At 40.7% G+C, this 21,479-nt stretch overlaps 1 protein-coding gene across 1 annotated transcript in view; it reads right to left on the bottom strand.

Moving 5' to 3' along the window:
* Positions 1–698: 698 nt before the first annotated feature.
* The window catches only part of FAM174A (family with sequence similarity 174 member A), a 31,961-nt gene continuing 11,180 nt past the window's right edge, over positions 699–21,479 (bottom strand). The window contains exons 2-3 of the mRNA XM_019532417.1: positions 14,112–14,246; positions 699–1,315 (exon numbers count right to left, since the gene is read on the bottom strand). Of these exons, the coding sequence (XP_019387962.1) occupies positions 1,312–1,315; positions 14,112–14,246 (139 nt within the window). The 3' untranslated portion in view covers positions 699–1,311. The remainder of the gene's footprint in view (positions 1,316–14,111; positions 14,247–21,479) is intronic.

The raw sequence follows: 21,479 nt of genomic DNA, 5'->3' as shown, positions 1-21,479 counted from the left end.
AGTGGGGCTGGGCTAGGGGCTGGCAATGCCCAGCTGGGATGGAGCAGGGTCTGGGATAGAGTCAGTGGCTCATCTGGGGGGGCGCAGGGCTGGGGGCGAAGCTCCTGGGGGAGGCATGGTGGGGTATATGCCCCCTAGATCTGCACATGGGCTGAGGGTGGGCTGCCTGCTGTGTGCTCGGGGTTGGGTCTGTGCCAGCCTCTTCCCCGTGGCTGTGCTTGGGCCAGGCCAGGCAAGCTGGGTTGCAGCAGTACTGGGAGGCAGGGGCTACGGCAAATTTTGGGGTGGCACTAGCCTCCCTCCCCCCACATTGTAGCTCCCCTCCCAGCATCTATCATTAGCAGCTATAACAGCTTTGCAGAAGGAAGATGTATGCTGTTTGAAACCTGGAGACTTCTATACATTTACTGTCAACAACTCCATAAACATGAGAAAAAAGTCTTAGGAATCGTTATTTAGACTACAATTAGCAAGTACTATCCAGCTATGAGAAGAAAACAGTTACTCATAGGAACACAGGGCACCTATCCAAAGCAGCAAAAGGAGACTACATGGACAGCAAGGTAAACAAGGGTGGGGTTTTATTCTGTGTGTGCACACCCATACTTCATGATAAAAGTTAAGCTCACCTCTGGGATAATCTACTACAGGAAAGTTACTGCAAACACCTACATAATAAAGAAGTATCATACAAAATGTGTAGGAATGTTGTAAAACGTTTTATTTGTACACTTCCATACAGTTTTAAATAATGGTTACATACAACAACTCACATTCATTTAGTTAAAAATACTCTTAAAAAAAAAAGAATCACACATGGCAGTAGTTTGGCATATTCTTTTGAAGAGGAAAGCATCCCAAATAAAACACTAATTTTAGCACTACTAGAGAACTGATGTGTTGATTTGATGTTGATTTACTTAATTTTACATTGGCAAAAAATTAATGAACATATTCCAGATTACTGTAGAAAAGGGTATACCTTCAGTATGGTAAATAAGGAATAAAACAAGCAGAAAATACCCTGTTTTAAAAGGGTAATAGGCAACTGTTTCCAAATAGTGCACACACTTGCCATAAGCTTTGAATTTAGAATATTCTATATATACAAAAAGGTACAACAAATTGTTACAGTATTTATTGCAACAAACGAGGGATGTCATAAAATAAACAGTTTAATACCCATCACCACCACCTCTTCCTCCCTCCACCCCTTCCCCAAACCCTGGAAATATATTGGCTTCTTATTCCTTCCAGGTAACATTCTTCTTCTGTAGCTAAGATTAAATTCTCTCTCTGAAAGGCACACATTTATCTGCAATGAAAGAAACAGAGGTGATAATCTTTACAGTGCCTTGTTTCATGTGAAGCTTCCACACAATTTTAGACACTGAAAAAATCTGAACTATGTTTAAGCGCTAACTGAACTTGCCCAAACAATAGCCAGTTTGCAACACTGATGAAAACCCTCTACTTTGTACATAAAATATTCTTTGACAAATTCCTTATATAACTAAGAGAATAACACAACTTGAAGTTATATTTCTCTATGCTTGGTTTATGCTTACAAGAAAAAAAAAGCTTGAAAGAAACCTTAAAGGATTCCGGAGTTCAGTAAGAAAATGTAAGCATGGATTTTTAACTCCCTGTAGTTTTATACCCTTGTGCTGAGTTTCCACAAGGTACAGATACACCAACTGCAATTCTTTTCCACACATTTTTATTATTAAAATGCCCAATGTCTAAGCAAAAGGATTTTCTTTGCCTGACTGATAACTTTGACTATGTATTTAATGGCTGGCTCTCATCTGGATGTTTGCACCTGCACAAAGCAGATGCTCACTCTTATGGAGGAGAATGCTCTGAAGGATGGTGATTTTTGCATGTGGTTGGAATGTCACATTACAGGGGGTACTTCACAATGCATTTTGCTTAGGGAATGAGCGTAGCAAGTTCTGAGTATACCACCACTGGATCACAGAAGACTGAGCTGCCAACGGCATGCAACCTTGAAAAAGGGCAAATGCAAAGTTTGAATGGACTGGTTGAGGTATGTGGAGCAGAGATAGTGAGGCACTGCTGTCATTGTACAAAGTACTGGTAGGACTGTATCTGATATACTGTGTACCGCTCTTGTCATCCACGGTCAAGAGAGGAACTCAAGCTGAAAGAGTTGAGAAAGAAGGGTGACTACAGTAACCAAGGAAATAAACAGCCTATCAAGAGAGAAGACAAAACTGCATACACTACATTGTTCTACTGCTGTTAATAAGCCTCCATGCAGTGCAGCAGAACTGTGGCTTCTAGTTCAGGAGGTATCCCACAAAGCAGCTCCACATGCTTGAGGGTACCACTGTTTAGTATGGTAAATTTCTGATGGATAGGTGCTAAAAATTTAAACTTCTACAGTGCCTCTGGAATGAAAGAGCCTGTATACACAGTCAGTCTAAACACCACCAGTCCTTTTTCAAGGATCACCTAAAAAGTTCTTTTTACTTTTCTTACCAATTGCCATTTTTCAAATGGGCAGTTACTGCATTTACTTGAATATAAGACACCACCCATAAATAGATTCTATACATATGGAAATGTTGTAATTGTTAGAATTTTCCAGATACAGAATCCAAGCACTGGAGGGCTGTCTTGAATCCCTGTGAGAGAAGGGAAAGCAGTGGCTGGGTGAGGTCAGGTACTCCTCTTGTGCTCTGCCCCACCCACGACTTCCCCCTTTGGCTTTCTTGCCCCCTTCTGCCACCTACACCCTTCACCCCCACTTTCCTCTTCCCCAGCCTCCAATCTCTTCCTCCTTCCCTGCCCCCAGCTTCACTAGTCTCTGCCCCTTCCTCTCAACTCCCCAATGTCAGGGAAGTGGGGTAGCGGGGTGGGGGGAAAAGGAGGCACAACAAAGGGGGACGAGGGCAAAAGTTTGCTGTGGATCTGTTTTGGGGCCCTGACCTGGGTTCTAGGCCAGTCAGAGCTGTAGCAGCTGCCTGCTCCCCATTCTGCTTCATATGCGAACGTAAAACAAGGGGCTTTTTCCCTACCATGCTGACTGCTCTCCCACCTTATATTTGAATAAATACGGTAATTAATCCCAAAATATTTGGTAGGTAATTAGCATAGATGATATTAAAAGAAGTTTCCAGTATGCTATTCATTTGAGACTCTTGAGATAATTTTGTATACTTAAATCCCTCGCAGCTAGACAGTCAGCCTTAAATCTGAGATTAAACCTGTTGCACAAAAACTAATTTACCATATACTATATAGTAAATCTTCTAGTAATGACGAATTAATTTGTAGAACAGAAAAGGGCTGCAAGTTTCTTCTCTTTCCCCAAAGCAGCCTTCAAGGCTTTTGAATTCTTTATGGTTTTCCTTTAAAAAAACATTCAAAATTTGACTACCTATTTATTTAAAAACACATGGTTAAGTGCTGAGCTGCAAAACATGCAAACAAACAGCCCACACCATAAAAGAGTCAATTAAAAAAAGAATCAACACACTAATTATGACAGCATATTGTTATAGTACCATATACACAGGCTTCAAAAAACAGACTAACCCTCAAAAACAATGCTGCCAAACAGCAATTATTTTGGGTGCACCATGTACAAAAACCTCAAATAAAAATCTATGGTACTGCTAGAGAAGAAAAACAGTCAAAAACAGTGCAGGGGCCTTTCAGGATATATTACAAAGTTTGAGCACTTCTGTATTAGGTTAAATTATGTTGTATGAGAGAATATACTGAATGAATAAAAATCAAAGACTTTGTGTATTTCTTTTTTCTTATTGATTGGAAGCAATAACTGTTTGTGGTTGTTTTCACATTCCAAGGCAACAGCTTACAACACTAATGAACTTAGTTTTTGTAAAATTTCCTTCTACACATCATCATGCAAAAAACAAGGTTGATTTTCTGCAAATACTTTCACTTTAAATTTTTATCTACTGCACATGTTTCTTTTGGAGATAAAACTTCTTGTTTCATGGTTAGTAGGGTCAGAAGGGACCTGAGAAGACCATCAAGCCCAACCCCCTGCCATGGCAGGAAAGAGTACTGGGGTCAAATGACCACAGCAAGGTGACTGTCCAGCCTTGTCTTGAAGACCCCCAGGGTAGGAGCCAGCACCACTTCACTAGGAAGTTGGTTCCAGATCCTAGCCACCCTGACAGTGAAGCAGCGCCTCCTGATGTCTAGTCTGAATTTACCCTCTGCCAGCTTTGACCATTATTTCTAGTCACTCCTGGTGGTGCTCGGGGAAACAGGGACTCCCCCAATGCCTGCTGGTCCCCTCTGACTAGTTTGTAACAGGCCACTAGATCCCCCCCCATAGCCTTCTCTTGTGGAGGCTGAATAGGTTCAGGTCCCATAGCCTCTCCTTGTAGGGCCTGCCCTGCCGCCCCAATCATGTGAGTAGCCCTCCTCTAGACCACATCCCTCCACATTTCCATGTAGTACAACTGATTTTTCTCAGCTAGTTAATGACAATGTAGAACAGTGGTGCTCAACCTTATTAGACCTGAAACATCCCTCAGAAAACACCATCTCTTAGCTTTTATTCATCTTTTGACTATGGAAAAAATACTAGAGCAATTCTTCTATTGCAAAGAATTTGGGAAGACTGCAACATGTGAGCATGTTTTTGTCATTTCATAAATTTCATAGATGTTAGGGCTGGAAGGGACCTCGAAGATCATCAAGTCCAGCCCCCTGCCCCAGCTAAGGTCAGCTAGGGTCAAAGGATCCCAGCAAGATAAGCATCCAAGTATTTCTTGAATGAGACCAGAGTAGGTGTCTGCACCACTTCTGGAGAGAGTCTATTCCAGGTCTTGGGGGCTCAGCCAGTAAAGAAATTTTTTCTTATGTCCAGCCTAAAACAGTCTTGTAGGAGTTTATAACTGTTGGTTCTTGTTTTTCCTTGGGGCGCTCTGGTGAAGAGACATTCTCCCAGATCCTGATATACACCCCTTATGTACTTATAAGCAGCCAGCAGGTCCCCCGAGCCTGCGCTTTTCCAGACTGAAAAGTCCCATGGCTCTCAGCCTCTCTTCATAGAGCCTATTCTCTTGCCCTCTGATCATGCATGTGGCTCACCTCTGGACTCCCTCAAGCTTCTCGACAGCCTTCTTGATTGCGGAGCTCAGAATTCAATTCAGTACTCCAGCTGTGGCCTCAACAAGGCTGAGTACAGCAGGAGGATGACATCCTGAGATTTACTTGAGAAGCATCTATAGATGCAAGCCAGAGTTTTGTTTGCTCTACCGGCTGCGACATCGCATTGGTGGCTTATGTTTATTTTGTGGTCAACCCTGACCTTCAAGTCTGTTTCAGCAGTGGTGCTAGCAAGAGTAGGACTGCAGAGCCTAAAAGTATGCTGCATGTTCCCCCTCCCCAGTGGCGTACCTTACATTTATCGTATTATGGATTCTTATTTGTAATCTCTGTATTTATCTTGTAAATCATGTGCAAGTGCTTACACACCTAATGGTATTCATATCACATACCACCCTTAAGATCTTGCAGCACCTAAGGATGTCATTGTACCCCAGTTAAAAATCAATGCTCTAGAACGGTGGTTTTCAACACATGGTCCATGGACCCCTGGGGATTTGCAGACTGTCTTGGGGTTCACACTGCCATTCAAATTTTTTTAGAGCCCTGCAAATGAAAAAGGGTTGAAAACTACTGTTCTAGAATATGCAAAGTGAAGTCATAGTTACTGTCCCAAATTTATTCTTTGGAGACCTTAGTGGATTCAATAGCTAAAAAAATATTGTAGACTGTCATTGCTCAACATGTGAGGTTTAACTAAGTTAGCAGCCCTGCAGGACAGATATTAAGGGCATATATGCACAGCTTTCTTAAGCGGGACTCAGCTGCCCACAGCAGATTGGGTAGCTGGAGCAAGTAATGATGTCTGAGGCAGGCAACATAATATCTTAAATGACTGTGCTGTAATGTAGTCATATCAAAGTAGCTACAAACGGGGGAGCTCAGGTACTGTAACAGCAGTGTGAAGCTCAGCACAAGTTAGTCACCTGAGCATTAATCCTGCTTCTCAGGGCAGTTTTGCAGGCCACATTGAGGTCTCTATTTATCAAGGTTATATTAAGCCTATCGCTAGCATTGGTAACAAGGTTAATTCAAGCAAATCTATCCCACACACTACTTACAGCAGTAACAGCCGTATAGACCTAGCTTAAGCTGCTTTCTCTTATTACTGAAATGAATTTTTCAAAACATGGTGTATGAACTCAATAACAGCATCAGGGGAACATTAGACAGCAAGTACTGGGATTTGTCAGGCTCCTTCAACTGCACAAGAATAAGCATATAAAATAAAGCTGAAGACAGAGAAAATGGACAGAAAGTAGATTTCATTTGGGATATTGTGAGGCAGTGCTAGAAACAAGAAAATTATGAGAGTTTGGGGAGGCTTTTTTTTTAAAATCCAGCTTTGGATATTGTGCTATCACCAATGCATCTATAAGCATCCCACTCAGCTGACTTCTGAATTACACACATTTAGCAATTGATATTGTCATTTTCTATACTGTCACTAGTTTGGTATATTGCATTACAATGACTGCTGTGCCATGGAGAAGTCATATTTTATTTAAAAAAAAAAACAACCCTATAAGCATTACTACTGCTTTGAGAAGGCCATTTTTCACAACTAATATTATCAAAGCAGGGCATTCTCTTTCAGGTCCAGAACAAGCCTGGTGCACATAAACACCACGTTCCATCTCAGCTTAAAAAAACCAATCTCAGAATCTTCTGCAGCAGAAGCATCTTCCTGCAGCAAGATGCAATTGCCCACTTACTAACATTAATGGATACCAGAGTGTACAGCTGCATAAATATGTAAATGCAACACTGGTAACTTTGCCCACATTGCTTGTAACATCTGTCATTCTAAAGACTACAAAACTCATTTTTGAAATGGCCAATATTAATAATTTAATTCAAGCTTTTCTGTCTGGAATGGTTAAGCTAAGTGATTATTCCCTAAAGTAGGTAAATCCAAAACAAAGGCTGCTTATTTGGAAATTCAAGCAGTTTTTCTTCCTATGAGTCGACTGTATAATAATGTAGATTTGCTAAAGGCCTCTTTGCTAGGATGCTGGGAGCTGGGGGCAAGTCAGTTCCACATACAGATCTTTGTTGATTTAAATACATGAGAGCATGCTGCAAGTTTCTTAATTAAGCACAAGTGCATGGATTTCAGCAACAGCACCACATAAAACAGTAAGTAATGAAGCACAAACTAGAATGCAAAGATAAAAATTATGAAACAACTGTCACAGTCCATATGGAGGGCGATACCCAAGAGGATTTTTTTTTTGCTGCTCAAGGAATCTCCAGGCTCTAGCCATGGCACTGATTAAGTTCCAAAGGTACATTTTGAAAAGAGAACAAACATGTCTCTCAGTATTGAAAGCTAATGGAAACTGACTAGGTCTTTGGTACAATCCTATTCAGATTTAACAAGTTGTCAAGTTTGTCCCTTTTGGTTTCGCACTACACAGGATTTTTAGCTGTCAGGCTCTTTAGGAGGCCCACACAGCCACTTGCACAACATTTGTCTTCTTGAAAGTGGAAAAATAAAAAGTGAAGGCAGATCTGAGCTTAAACTAGACTTCTGTCAAGAGGCTGTGTTCTCCCCGCCATTGCTTCATTTGCTGTCAATAACAAGAAAGAAAGATGTTGTTCTTGTGAGGCTACTGCCACTGGGGCAGCCACCCTGAGGTGGGAGATGGTGGCAAGAAGGGGCAGAAAAACATCAGCTGCTGCTGCAGCCACACATCACACTAGTGGCACAGTAGCAGCTGGAAGTCGTCGCTCAATGGCTAGGGACAGAAGTTACACATAAACCAGTTTAAGTGATCAGAAACAGGTTTAAGCCTGTAACAGAACAGAAGTTCAGTGCACATAAACCAGTTTCAAAATGGCTGAAACTGGTTTAAGATAATCCTGGTTGAATGAAGTATCAGACTGATTTGGGCCAAACTGGTTTATGAAACTTCTGTCCCAGACCCCTTCCTGTTCCAAGTTAACTCACAATCCCCCAGCATGCTTTCCAGCCCTGGGCTGTCCTGGCTGTTTGCTCCAGCAAAGAAGGGTTGTGTGTGGGGGGAGGGCAGGAAGGGATGGGCGGAGGGGGGAGGGAAGAGGCACATGCCCTCCCTCCCCCCCCCGGTAAACTCCGGCTGGGGTCTGGGGCCGGGGGGGGGTCAAACCCACCTGCCCATGAGTACAGAGCTGCCCTGCTGATAAACTTACTGTTGGCTGCACCTGTGGACTACAAATCTGAGAGGCACCAGGGAAGCAGAAAGAGAAAGTGATGAGCAACCCTGCAGAGTCCTGCTGGCATGATTCTGGCCTGCAAATCCCAGGGACCTCAGGGACAGCAGGAAGAGGAAGCGAAACACAGCCCATGCTGGTTACCTGCCAGAGAGGCATGCTCTAGAGTGCCCCAGCTTCTGGCCTGAGCCACGGCAGGCATGTGGCTGCATTTCCTGAATCAAAAGTAAATGTGTGCCCAATTGTTTCTCAGTTTAATCTCTGCAGCTTAGACTAACCTGCAAAGACTGAATCAATTCAGCCTCAGGCTTTTGACTGTTTTTACTTAACCTATGCATCCCACTGCCATGGGAACTGGGCTGCTTTGCTATACCCTGTACTGCAATCTGCTTTACCTACTGATATATTTCATGGAAGGCTTCATGGCTTGGATACGAAGAGGATTTGTTGCAAATTAACAATTTATGTTAAAGATACTTTGCTGTAGATCACCAAATGATAGGAAGCAAATAATGTTATGTCTCAGTCTAGAAAGGCAAAACAGCAATATTATGCTAATTACATTTGGAGAACATACAAACCAAGTATAATGCAGTGGAATAATTTCTTCAAACAAAATAATTGGTTTAGAAAACAAAAACTCAGTGTTACCACTGGACAAGTTGATCTCTAAACACAGGCTACTTGGAGAAACTTCAATGATAATGTTAGGTCTTCTACAATGTGAAACAGCAATGTTAAAAAAAGAAAAGCAAAAAAAGTCAGTGTAAACAGCAATTGTAGAGACTTTGAAACGACCCTAATAACTCTCCAGAACTGGGCAGAGACTGTGTTAAATGTAGGATTTGGCTACGGAATACAAAGTTGAAGGAGTAACTAACTGAAGCAGAAATTGGGGTACAACATATGCATTTAGTGTTCTGTGTTAATTTCTAGAAGGTTTAATAAACTAAGAGAAAAGAAGCTGGACCAAACAATATTGTACACAGCTAAAACAGCAAAATTCATATTCCCTTCCCCCAAACCAGCCATGTCTGCATTTTGTTCTTTCAAACAGAAGCAATATACATGCCGTGACAGTGGAAAAAACTTACGGCACCGAGTTCTAAAATCATTAAGCCATCTCCTCACTGTTAGATTGCAAATGTCTGGCTAGCATAAGATATGCTTAACATAGTATGGATTCTGTTTAATGCAGATACTGAATTCTACAAAGTATGACAGTATCCTCCCTATGAAGCAGAATCTAAACAAGAAATGTCATATATTTTTGGATACAATTATACCAAGTAGCATGCTGGATACTGTGAATCCAGTAAGTGATAAAGGTACAGCTCAGAATACTTGTTCTTTTTTCTTCCAAATGCAAACTTGGTGGACATATAGCTAAGTAGTACTTTTCCCAGATACAAAATAAAAATACAATCTTGCTGAGCTAATAACCACTGGTTTTAAGTACAGGATAGGACAGCAGTGAATTTGGTTCTCTCAGCAAGGATAACCAAACTGTTTTTTAAACGGCAACTAAGAGTATGATTCTCATCCCATTACCTGGATTAACTTTTTAAGTCCAATGTCCCCCAGTGGGCTAACTGCTTTCTTTTTCTCTCTCCTATCCACTCTGCCTCTCTCAGCAGCATCTCCTCCTTTTTTCCTCCCCACTTCCTACCCTTTGTATTTTAATCACTGCTTTCTATTTAGCAGCTCTGCTTCATATAGTCCCTTCACATCATCTGATGAATCCAGCCCTCTCCTTATAAAAGCTCATGCTATACATTCCTGATTTAATTAGTCTATAAATTATGCAAATATACCCTGCTTTCCATCATTTTTAAAAACGCTTTAGATAGCTTAAGTATAATTTACCCATGCTATGGAAGAGCTGAAAAATAAACTGGAAGTAGAACCATACTATAGTACACCATTGAATATTGATATTTTTAAATACAGTATTTAAGGAATACAATGAAAACAGAAAAAGGGCATCCCATCTTTTCTGGCCTGTATCTCTTACAATGAACATTATATTTTAACGTATCAGTTGATCTATTTTACCTTTTCCACTGCTCCTTCTATGGTAAAATATACTAGTATCAGGCCAGCCACTAAAAGTACTGGAATACGCTGCAGCTTGCTCATCTGTTCTCATATGCTTGATTACTTCTCAGAACCTATCACTATTAATTACCATCTGCCATAAACTGTTTAGTTGTTATCTTTATATGTACAAACACCAAATGCAGACTACTTCCATGTAATAGAAGTCAGAGAAATACTGTTAAAGCAAAAAACAAGAAACAAAAAAAAAAATCCTGAAGTAAAAAATACCTCAACTAGAAAAAAGAGGGACAGGTAGAGAGAGTTAATATAAATATGCTGGAACTATCACTTTTCAGATGACAGTCTAAAAGCCAATAATTTTATCACTATAATGAATATATTCTTGGACCATTACAACCTCAAGCAGGAAATTCTCTGGACTGGGGGGGAAAAAAAAAGGTCCCATCTAGGACTTGGGATTTTGAAAAGCACCACCTGAATTAATGGGGATATCATTGCCGAGCTGTATGTATGGGGAAACATAGATGCGTTTCCTCTCTCCACCATGAGCTAGTAGGATGCAGCATCAAAGGAGACCACCATAATCACAAGCAGCTGCAGGACCTCTCCTTGTGAGACTGGGTGGCTAGCAAAGGCTGCAAAGTTAAAGTTAGAGGTGGTAGGAAGACTCAAAACAAACCATGGCCATAGCTGTTTTCTCTTAGCAGAGGGCTTTCCATAACTGAGAGAGAACAAGTAAAACCCATGAAGGTCAGGTAACTTGACCCACAAGTCAATAATCTTGTTAGTAAGGAACTTTAATCAAGCTGTATCAATATAGCTGGTAACAGATACGGAGTCCAGGTACTTGTTACATGCAAGGAAGAGGCTGGGGTCCTTAATAAATCCTAATTAAAAGAGGACTTGGAGAAGGCATCTCCTAAAGTAGATGGGAAATGGAACTGGAGCTTCTGCACTGAAGATATATGCCTCTTAAGAAAGTATGATCGAGGACAATGTGGTCCCAGGAAGATGGAAATTGACCATCAGACCCCAGCTCTTCCCAGATGGGAGCAAAACAATTCAAGAAGAATTTTGACCTGCGTGGAATGAGTTACTGTTGGTAGTTCCAAGACAAGTTAAATAAATAAGGTTGTGGCCTAATTAAATTATAACCCTTGTACCTTTCCTTCTGTATGTCTAATACAGAAACAGGAATGAACCCTGGGAGAGGGCAGAGGGAAGAGTACAAAATATACTGTAACAACTTCTTTACTTGGCAGTGTTTGCACCCTTGCCTGGTAAGAACAATGCTGCTCTAACGAGTTTTCTAAACATAAGTAGAGTTTTTAACACAGTATTCACCTACTAAACTAAAAGCTAAAACAAACAAACCAAAAAACAGTGTAGAAATGGATCCTATACTGTCAAAACAGTTGCGTCTTTAAAGCAGGGGGGGCAAGATGGGTACACAGGGAGGGGAAAGACTTAGCTACTTTCATGTCTTGACTACAGAGGCTGCAAACAGTAAGAACAGCAATAATGGAAATATAGGAATGTGACAAGTAAGGCCTGCTTTGAGAATATTATTACTTCACCTTATTTTAATGATTATAAGCATGTTCAGCACTGTTTGCATGTAAATTTTTATATTAAAATTCAGTATTTTCCATTGGATATGACAAACTAAATACAAATTGATAAGGAAATTCAACAGCTAAGGCACCTGCAGCTACCCAACTATTCAGATCATTTTCTCTATAAATAGTACAGGACACTCCACATGAAATGAATGCTATAAGAAGTCACACCTGAAAAACAGTATTTAATCTGGTTACTAATAAAGCATACAGACAGAATTAAGGATGCAGAAGCCTTGGTTTTCCAAAATAACTTTTAAGATGTTGTGTGTTTGTGTTAGGTCTCAGGACATCTCTTAAAATGCTTTAAGATATCAGTCAGTAATGGTTCTTATGGACAAGCAAGCTTAAAATACTTCTAAGATAAAACTAAGTCAAAAGGAGGCAGATAATAAGATATTAGAATCGAAATTGTTACACAAATGTAACTATCACAATGATAATCATCTTTGCTATCATGGTTCATTTAGGGGAATAATTTACTAAAATGGCTTTTTTAAACATTAAATAGAGCAATGAAGAAGTATAAAGGAAAGACCTTTGTGTTGGATGGTATTCAAAAGAGAAAGCTTTATGTTGAAGAGTTTAAATTGAGGTAGGTTAATACAGGCATAAAACCCCATCCTGCTTTTCTGCCTCCCCTCTCCCCCCCTCCACCAAGAAGGAGGGAGAGGAAGAAGGTGAAGATGGTATTCTGATCTGGAGCTTGAAATACAATGGAAAAAGGATGCTTGCTTAATAATAGCTAGACAGCAAGTCCCAGAATGCAAACCCCAAATGGTTATTTTCACACCAAACACTTTTAATTTTCTTGGTATACACTGATTTGAATATATGCTCTCTTTTGGGAGAGCTTCAGGAAAAAATGTTTTATACTCTCTTTAAAGTCTGTCACTACTGGCAATTAGCTCAAACATGGGGCTTAAATTTACCTTATCACCAAGGATCCTGGTTTTTCTCTGATAAAAAAATCCCCAATTTTTGGAATTAAAAAAAGTAACCCAAAATCCATTTTTTCCATGATTAAAATGAAACAAAACTATACACATCTATATTAGTGTTGTTTCATTTTAATCGCAGAAAAAAGTGGATTTTGGGTTACTCCTTTTAATCCAAAAATTGGGGATTTTTTTTTTCCAATTGGAGAAAACCAGGATCCCTGCTTATTACTTTGGAGAGCAGGTTTTACATTTAAGCTTTGTAACAGTGATGCTAAATCTCTGTGTGTCCTAAATGTGTGCTGTGATAGGATTAAACTGTTCTACAATTTTTGACAAACTAAATTTGACTGGGCAACCATAATTCTGACCTTTGTTATCTCACCAAGGTTTCAGAAGCACCTTATGCAAATTCAGAATTACATGGTTCTTTAGTGGGAAAGATCTCAATCTGAAAAGCTAAATAAAATATAGATAAGTAAAGGCACCAAAGCTTAAGACAACCAAATACAAGTCATGAGATTTTCACAGCCATGTAGCATCTCCTCCTTCAATAGAGAAGTTGCCAGAAACTAGGCGCCCTTTTTGTGTGCCAGTTTCAACTGAGACATTGTTCCAATTTTGTGAAGTCCAAACAGATGTTCAAAAGGTCCAAAAAAATCTTATGAAAAATTATCTTTTTAGCTCTCATGACTGCAGAAAGCTTCTATGTGAATTGAAGATGTCACTTTATATGACAATGTTTTTCCCAAGTCTACAGATTACTTCAAACAACAACTCAAAAACAAAATTTCCATATACCCCAAACTGCCTTCTCCAAAATGGAAGAAAGGGTCGCTATTAATTACTAAATGCCAATCATTTTAGCAGACAAAATAGGGAAGGGAGTGAAAGCTATTGGGAACTGCAGGTGGAAAGGAAATGCAAAGATGAGAACAATGGACACCCCAAAAACTTCAGCACTGAAAGGAGGGTAATATTTACCACATAATCCTTACTATACTTCTTAAAATGTGACCTTCAAGTGTATTTTACTGACCTATTCTAATAGCTTCAGTTGAATATTAATATGTGCACGACATAATGTGTCTGAATTTGTAATTAAGTTGCTTGATGCTTGACCATCAGCATTCTATTTGCTTCTGTTGCAACTAAAGCATGTTAAAATTTTATTACAAACCTTCGAGGATGATTGGCATCAAACAGTGTTGTATCATCATCGTCGTCATCTTGTTCTAAGGGTGTCAACTCCATGTTTTCTATGTTAGTGTCCAGAACTCCGTATCTTCGAGTCTTTCTGTTTCTTCTTCTAAGCCTGAAATATTTTAAAATAAAATGTCTTTAAATTACTGATATAGAAAACTATGGGAATACTGTATTAAAAGGGAACAGCTTTGGTTTCTTAAAATATAAACAAACTGAAATTCTCTATACACAGAACTATTTAAAATATTGAGTGTATAGGGAATCGTAGAAAAGTAAGCCTGCGAGGAATCACTGGAGGTTATATAATCCAGTGGTTCTCAACCCTTTTTGTACCAGGAACCATGGCCAGTCCCAACCATGTAAATAGTTTAAGTAGAAAACAGCCCCCTGGCCACCTACTCCCAACCCACCACCCCTTGCTCACAGGTCCCAGTCCCCCACCATGTGGGGCAAGGGGTTTCCAAGGAGCCCCTTAGCGGCTGGAACTCTGTCAGTCTGCAAGAGAAAACCCAAGGATTCCCACATTTTCATCCTTTAAAAGAGAATTCATTTTCAAAGTTTGTTGATCCATTTTTAAAGCTTGTTCATGATCCTTTCACATATTCTTGTCACCCACTTTTGGGTTGTTAAAAGCTGAACTAATCCAACCTCCTGCCAAAGACAGGGTCATCCCTATGTAAACCATCCCATGCAAAACCTCTAACCTATTTCTAAAACTACACAAATCAACCTGTCACACAGCTCCAAGCCATAGCACCCTAACCTGACACAGGCAAAGCACGAAGACAATGGCAGAGTCCTGCTACTGCAAGGATTATTGAAAATATGACCAAAAACCCAAAGAAGAGAGACACGTTTCCCACTGTAGAGGAAGGCAAAACCTCCCAGGTTATACCAAACTGACCATGGGATAAAATTCCTTCCTGACTCTATATGAAAAAACCTGTCTGACCCTGAGTGGAGGTGTTAGACCCTCTAGCTATGAATCTCTAGGCTTTAGTTCCAGCAGGAGCACTGGCACACCCCAGTTAGAGCCCAGCCATAGCTGCAGCCAACACACAATGCTTATGAGGATGGCAAAAAAAAAAAATTCTTGCTGGCCCCATGTAGCAACCAACAAAGCCCAGAAGCATGGGATATACCTATCATAGCTATTCCTAGACCATCATCTCTGACCAATCCTTATCCAACCTCTTGAACACCTCCAATTATGGAGTCTACAACTTCGCTAGGCAGCCTATTCCACTGCCTCATTTTTCTAACAATGAAGAAATGTTTCCTGATCTAAGTCCATTTTACTTCAAATTCAAACTATAGGTCCATGTTCTGCTCTCTGCAGCAACAGATAAAAGTTTTTCCCTTTTCTTTATGGCAACCCTTCGGGTATTTGAAGATTGCTATCACATCCCTCCTTAATCCCCTTTGCCACAAACTGAACATGGCCTTCAACTTCTGCTTTTATGGCTTGAACCCTCTCTAGGTTCTCCGTGTCCATTTTAAAATACAGAGCCCAAAATTGTACACAATACTTTAGATATAGCCTAACCAGTGCCAAATAAAAAGGGACTATCACCTCCTCCATCTTATACCTATTGCTTCTATTGATGCAGTGCAAAAATCATATTTGCCTTTGTACATCTGTGTCATTTTGCACTCATATCAAGTCTGTGATCCACCAAGACTCCTTTTTCCTAGTGGTGACATCCAGCCATTATGTATTTGTGGTTTTGCCTATTCTTCCTGAGATGTAACACTGTTCATTTGTCAGCACTGAACTTCATCCTGTTAATTCCAGCCCAGTTTTTCAGTCCATCAAGATGTTTCTGGATTGCACACCTATCCTTCATTGTGTTGGAAATTCTTCCCATTTTTGTGTCATCTACAGTTATACTAAAAATCTGTCTATTCCAGCCTCCAAATTGTTAAAAAAACCCATTGAAAAGCACTAGGCCTAGGACAGACTCTTGTGGGGACACCACCTGGAACCTCGTCCCACTCTGACATGGATCCATTTATAATTACCCTTTGCTTGCAGCTATTGAACCAGTTGTCTATCCACCCTATAGTAGTTTTCAATAACCTACACTTCTCCATCTGTTTGAGGTGATGTGGGACTTTCATCCCAATGAAGTAACATTAAAATATCAAAGACATTCCTCTGAACATCAAGTTTTTAGAAGCAGAGGGCTATAGATTGCTCTGTCACCCATGGTTCTGTGCTTAGGTATTTTAGTAATGGTAAAAGCATGAAATGCTATTTCTCTCTCTAACTATGTACAAATACCCATCTCCACTGAATTATGGTCATCATATATTTCACACGTGCAAATATAGGCACGATGTTAAGTAAGCTTTGAAAAATCTTGGATCTATAGCGACAACATGGAAAATCTAGCTATGAACATACAAAAATCACAAGCTGTACACTTCTATACTGATAAGCAGATCTAAATACAGGATTATCCGATACAAAAGGGCCTAATAAACTGCATGCAATGCAAAACAAGGAGAACCATGTCTGTTGTACAGCTTTATTCCCTGCATAACAACAATGGCATTTATTTTTTGGTGAAAAACAACCAAAAAAACCCATGAAACGCATTATGCTAAATGCCAGTAGAGAGAATTTAGAATTCTCTCCCTCTCTTTTTTTTTTTTCCCCCCCAGAGACAGACTATAAGGAAGTAAGGGATCCTGACAAACATTCCTCTCCCTTCTCAGGGCTATTATGTACCCAGGAATTCAAGTGATGCCACTACTGTCATTGCAGGTTCCCCTTTTTTAGGAATTTATGAAATTAATGGTTATCATAACAAACCAAAATATTATGCATAACTAAATTAGTTGTGCTATCAAAGTTTGCAAGAGTAAGGCAGCAGAGATGAGACTAGCTATGAGGGCCCCTGCTCAAATATCACATCCAATAAATTAGTAGGAGTTAACTTTCTACTTTTCTGGACTGATACCAATATACCTGTTGGCTTGCTATTTTTGTCTCTCTGTCAATCATATTCAGCCCCTTCACTCAAGGCATCCAACATACGGCGCGCGGACTGCAATGGGGCCCACTGAGGCATTTTCTGTGGCCCATGGTGCTGCGATGGGAAACGAAGGCAAACACGGTTTACTTTCGTTCCCACCCCTCAGCAGCTTCCTAATGACTGCTGAAGGGCGGGGAAGGGACAAGGTTCCCGCACGCATCGTGTCAGCACGGCATGGCCTGGCCGGGTCCCTTGCAGGGCCGGACCCCTCCCCGGCCAGGGGCGGCACTGGCTGCGGCTGCTGAGCAGCCCCGCCTGTCCGTCCCGAGAAGCCAGTGCCCACCCAGGTGGCCTCAGCCAATGCCACGGGCTCGGGGCAGGCACAGGATGGAGCCTTCATGGGAGAACTTTGCCGCCGGGTGGCGGAGGAGCAGCTCCGCTCACGGGCCCGGGACACGCCAGTCGCTGTCAAGGAGGATGCACGTCCCGGAGTGCCTGTGCTCCTGCCCCCACCTCCCCACCCCGACACGAGCCCGTGCCTGTGCCCTGCGCTGCCAGAGTGGCCCTGCGTGGGAGGTCAAGCAGAGGCCGCTGGCACTGCTGGCCCATGCCTGCCTCCTCACCTGCCCGCTTCAAGCCAGCCCCGCTGCCCTGCCCTGCCCCACAGCAAGGTGGTGACTGCTCCCCTGGCCAGTCTCCCCCTGGGCACTGCAGCTCTCCGGGCCCCACCACCTGCGCGTGAGGCCCCAAGGTGGCCGCTTCTCACATGCTGCTGGGGATGGGAGGAGGCCAGCAGGGTCTGCACCAGCCAGCAGAAGCGGTGGAGGAGCCGTGTGGTGCTCAGGATGGGATGAGCCTGCACTGAGCGGCACACGGCTCCACCGCCACTTTTGCTGGCCAGTACAGACCTGGCCAGCCTCCTCCCATCCCCAGAAGCACATGGGAAGCCGGCTTCAACTGCATGCTGCTTTTCCTAGCCAGTGCCGACCCGGTTCTGCTCAGGCGGGTCCTGCAACACCATGGCAACCCGGGCATGGCACCGGCAGGCCAGGCAGGCCCCAGGTCAAGCCCGGCCTGGCCCCGTGGCTTCTCCAGCACCAAGTCAATCCAGTTGTAGCCAAGCTGCTTCTGCAGCACCATGTCAACCCGGGTATGGCACCAGACTGTAAAAATACTGTCCAGTATTTGGATTGGGTTTGCTTCTGTTTCTCTTTGTGCAAGATTGGGGTTCAACTTGTTACTACTTGTTAAAGATATGTTACTAACAAGTTATTAATTCAATAAAAGTAAATCTTCTTGAAGATTATTCTCAAAAATGCCCATATTTTGTTGCTTTGATTAGTTTCCACTCTGGCTGATATCTTTTCCACATTTGATCTGTCGACTTGCATTATGTTTCTTTCATTGAGAAGCAAGTAGAAGTGAAAGTGTTTATTTTAGTCAAGTGTTTGGTATTGTTTTATTCTTCTTTTATATTGTTTTTATTTTGGATTTTAAACCATATTTCCAGACTTATTTCATTGTCACTTCCTGCAACTTCATTGGTGTCAAAGGTCACGTGACATCACTTCTTGATGTGATACTACTTCCTGTGAGGTCTCTGAATATGGCTCGCTGGCCCACTGGGTAATAAAAAGTTCATATCTGACCCCACATTCAAAAAGGTTGGACACCCCTGGTGTAGAGTGAGCATCTTGTACATAGGAAGAAGAGCAGGTAGTTGCACAGCATGAAGAGAAGGATTAATGGGGAAATGGAATACATGGGAAAAATAATTCAGTGGTTTCCTTTCGAAGAATCAAGAGGTATGCCCGTCACCCTACAAGTTGTTAGCACCCTTTCCTCACTCACTTGAAGTAGGTTCCATTCAACTTTGTGGAACCAATCATCTATAGTCACTCATATACCCAATACTCAACCTTGGAAGATTAAGAGCTTTAAAGCATGGTGCTCCTATCATACACTGGATTCATAATAGACATTTTTACAATATTACTGTTTGACTATATTGTGCATTTAACTTTGCGGTTGCATTCTTCCATAACGAGGACTAAATGCCAGTTATGAAAGGACCTATACATGGTAAAGTGTCAAGTAAAGAGTTTTAGAATGCCAAGATGAACATGTGATCAAGTAGCGAAAGAAAACTTCCTCAAAACTATCAGTATTGTTACTGCAATAGCACTTACAGTCCCAATCCGTATTAGGGCCAAGTACACAGACTGCTCCCTTTTCAAAATCTTAAAACCTGGTCTACTAGAATTCTTTAAGCAATCAATAAAGTGTAGTAGATAAAAGAAGGCAGCAGCAAGGCACTCTGAACATACAAATGATATCTGACAGTTTCACAAAAAAGTCTATTATAGAGTACTCATTGGGTACGAACTGACATATATTAACAATGGAATAAAACAAAACAAAGTAGGGATAAGCAATCCACTTTCAATAAAGTAACAACAAGATGTGAGTTATTGAGGTAGAAGGGAGTGAACAGGAAATGGTGGACAAATTTGTGACTAGTGAAGACATAAAACAGAAGGACCTAGCTAAATGGCAGTGAATGGTCAGTACTAGTTTAACGCATGTTAGTAACACATATTAAAAAGAAAAAAAATAGTACATCTCATTGGGTTTCAAGTTAGCTGTGACTGAAGACTTGGAGAAAATATATCAAAGTAAAATTTCATTACAAGTGCAGATCAAAAGGCAAGATTCCCATTGACTTCACGGGATCAGATGTCACCCACAGATATGACTGTGGCTAGTTAATGACAAAATGAACAAGTTGACAGAACTAAGAATGGGATAATAAAGGATACTAAAACTATACAAGTCAGTGGTGTACTCTGGTTCATCCAACCTTAAAAGGGGATAATAGAAGTAGAATGGGTCCAACTACTGGTGACAAAAAATGAAGAGACATGTAAAGACTGATACGTAACAAAAATGTTGAGACTATTAAATTCAGAAAGGAGCTCAGTAAGTGGGGATATAATATTAAGTATATAAAAAAGGAACACAGATCATGTGAGATCCTAGTTTCCTTGTTGTTTAATTTAAAAAGGGAACATTCACTGAAACAGAGATTTATTTATTTATTTTTAAATCCACAATACATACATGGCATAGCAGGAAACAACTGACAAGTGATAGCTTTCTAAGGACTCTTACATGGGTTTTAGCATGTTGAGGGAAGGGATGGGGGAAGAAAGTTATCAGGGATTCTGAGGAAAATGGATCCAAGAAGTCCTCAGATAAAACTTTCAGCCCTTTCAGAAGCTTTTATCAGGTCACAAAAACGACCTTATGATCCAAAGGAAGAATTCTTTAACTCTGAACACCAATCTAAGGGACACTATTCATGTGTACACAATTGCAAGTTCAAAGCTTGCCAACACTTGCCAGCTTTGTGAGCTAGCCTTCCCTAGTTTGACAGTTAACTTATCTGGTTTCAGAGGATAATTACCATTTAAGAATTGTATTTCTTCTTCCATGATTTTAAAAAGTCTCAAAATAAGGGCATTTTCTCCTTCTCTCCTTCATGAATATATATTTTTGGAGAAACATGCTGTTAACTTTAGCACCACTAAAGTCTGGTAATTTTTCAGAGCCTCTCAATGTTGCTCAAGTTTCACTAGTCCTGCGTGTTTTTAGACTGCCAGTTCCATGCAGCTTCTCTTAAGATCCATATCTATCTATCTCCCATACTGCTTTCATTTTACTCTCAAACATTTTTACGTGAAGTCAGTTGCGTGAAATATGATTCACTCAAATTACTGATTAAATGTTCAGTTTTCTCATTCACAATATGGTTTGACAATTAATTTTATCCAGTAAATCCCCCAGGACTAGACAGCTCCTGACAATCAATTTAGATAAATAGCTTAGGTTAAAATCAAATATACTTATTTCATCAAGCATAGATGGAAACTCTAAGAAAGATATCTGGAAAAAGAAAAAGTCTCAAAATAAGGTGATTTTTCCTTCTCCCCTGCATACATACTTTTTTTTTGAGAAATGTGCTGTTAGGTTGGGGCTAGACATGCTTGACTAGTCTTGTTAATGAAGACCTGCTCTACAACATTGTGGGTAATCCTCTCATTTTAAAGGGAAATAAATTGTAGTACTGCTATAATCTAAGTTATAATTTTTCCACGTAGGTTTATTTAAACTGTGTAAACAGCCTGAAGTTTTGCACACATGCCATGAATCTTCATGCAATCATAGTTAATCATTTAAAATGTTTAAGTTCAATGCAAGTAAATGTTATTTCATTTAATCTTTTTCAGCCTAAAAGAAGCATTATAAGTATTCTAATATTCTGCCCTGTACATTGCGCAGTTATTCATATCTGTAAAGAG

The sequence above is a fragment of the Crocodylus porosus genome, unplaced genomic scaffold, assembly GCF_001723895.1.
Source record: "Crocodylus porosus isolate Cpor-Errol unplaced genomic scaffold, CroPor_comp1, whole genome shotgun sequence".
NCBI classification, from domain to species: Eukaryota; Metazoa; Chordata; order Crocodylia; family Crocodylidae; genus Crocodylus; species Crocodylus porosus.
The sequence above is the reverse complement of the archived record's forward strand: the minus strand, read 5'-3'. Positions and strand labels throughout refer to the sequence as shown.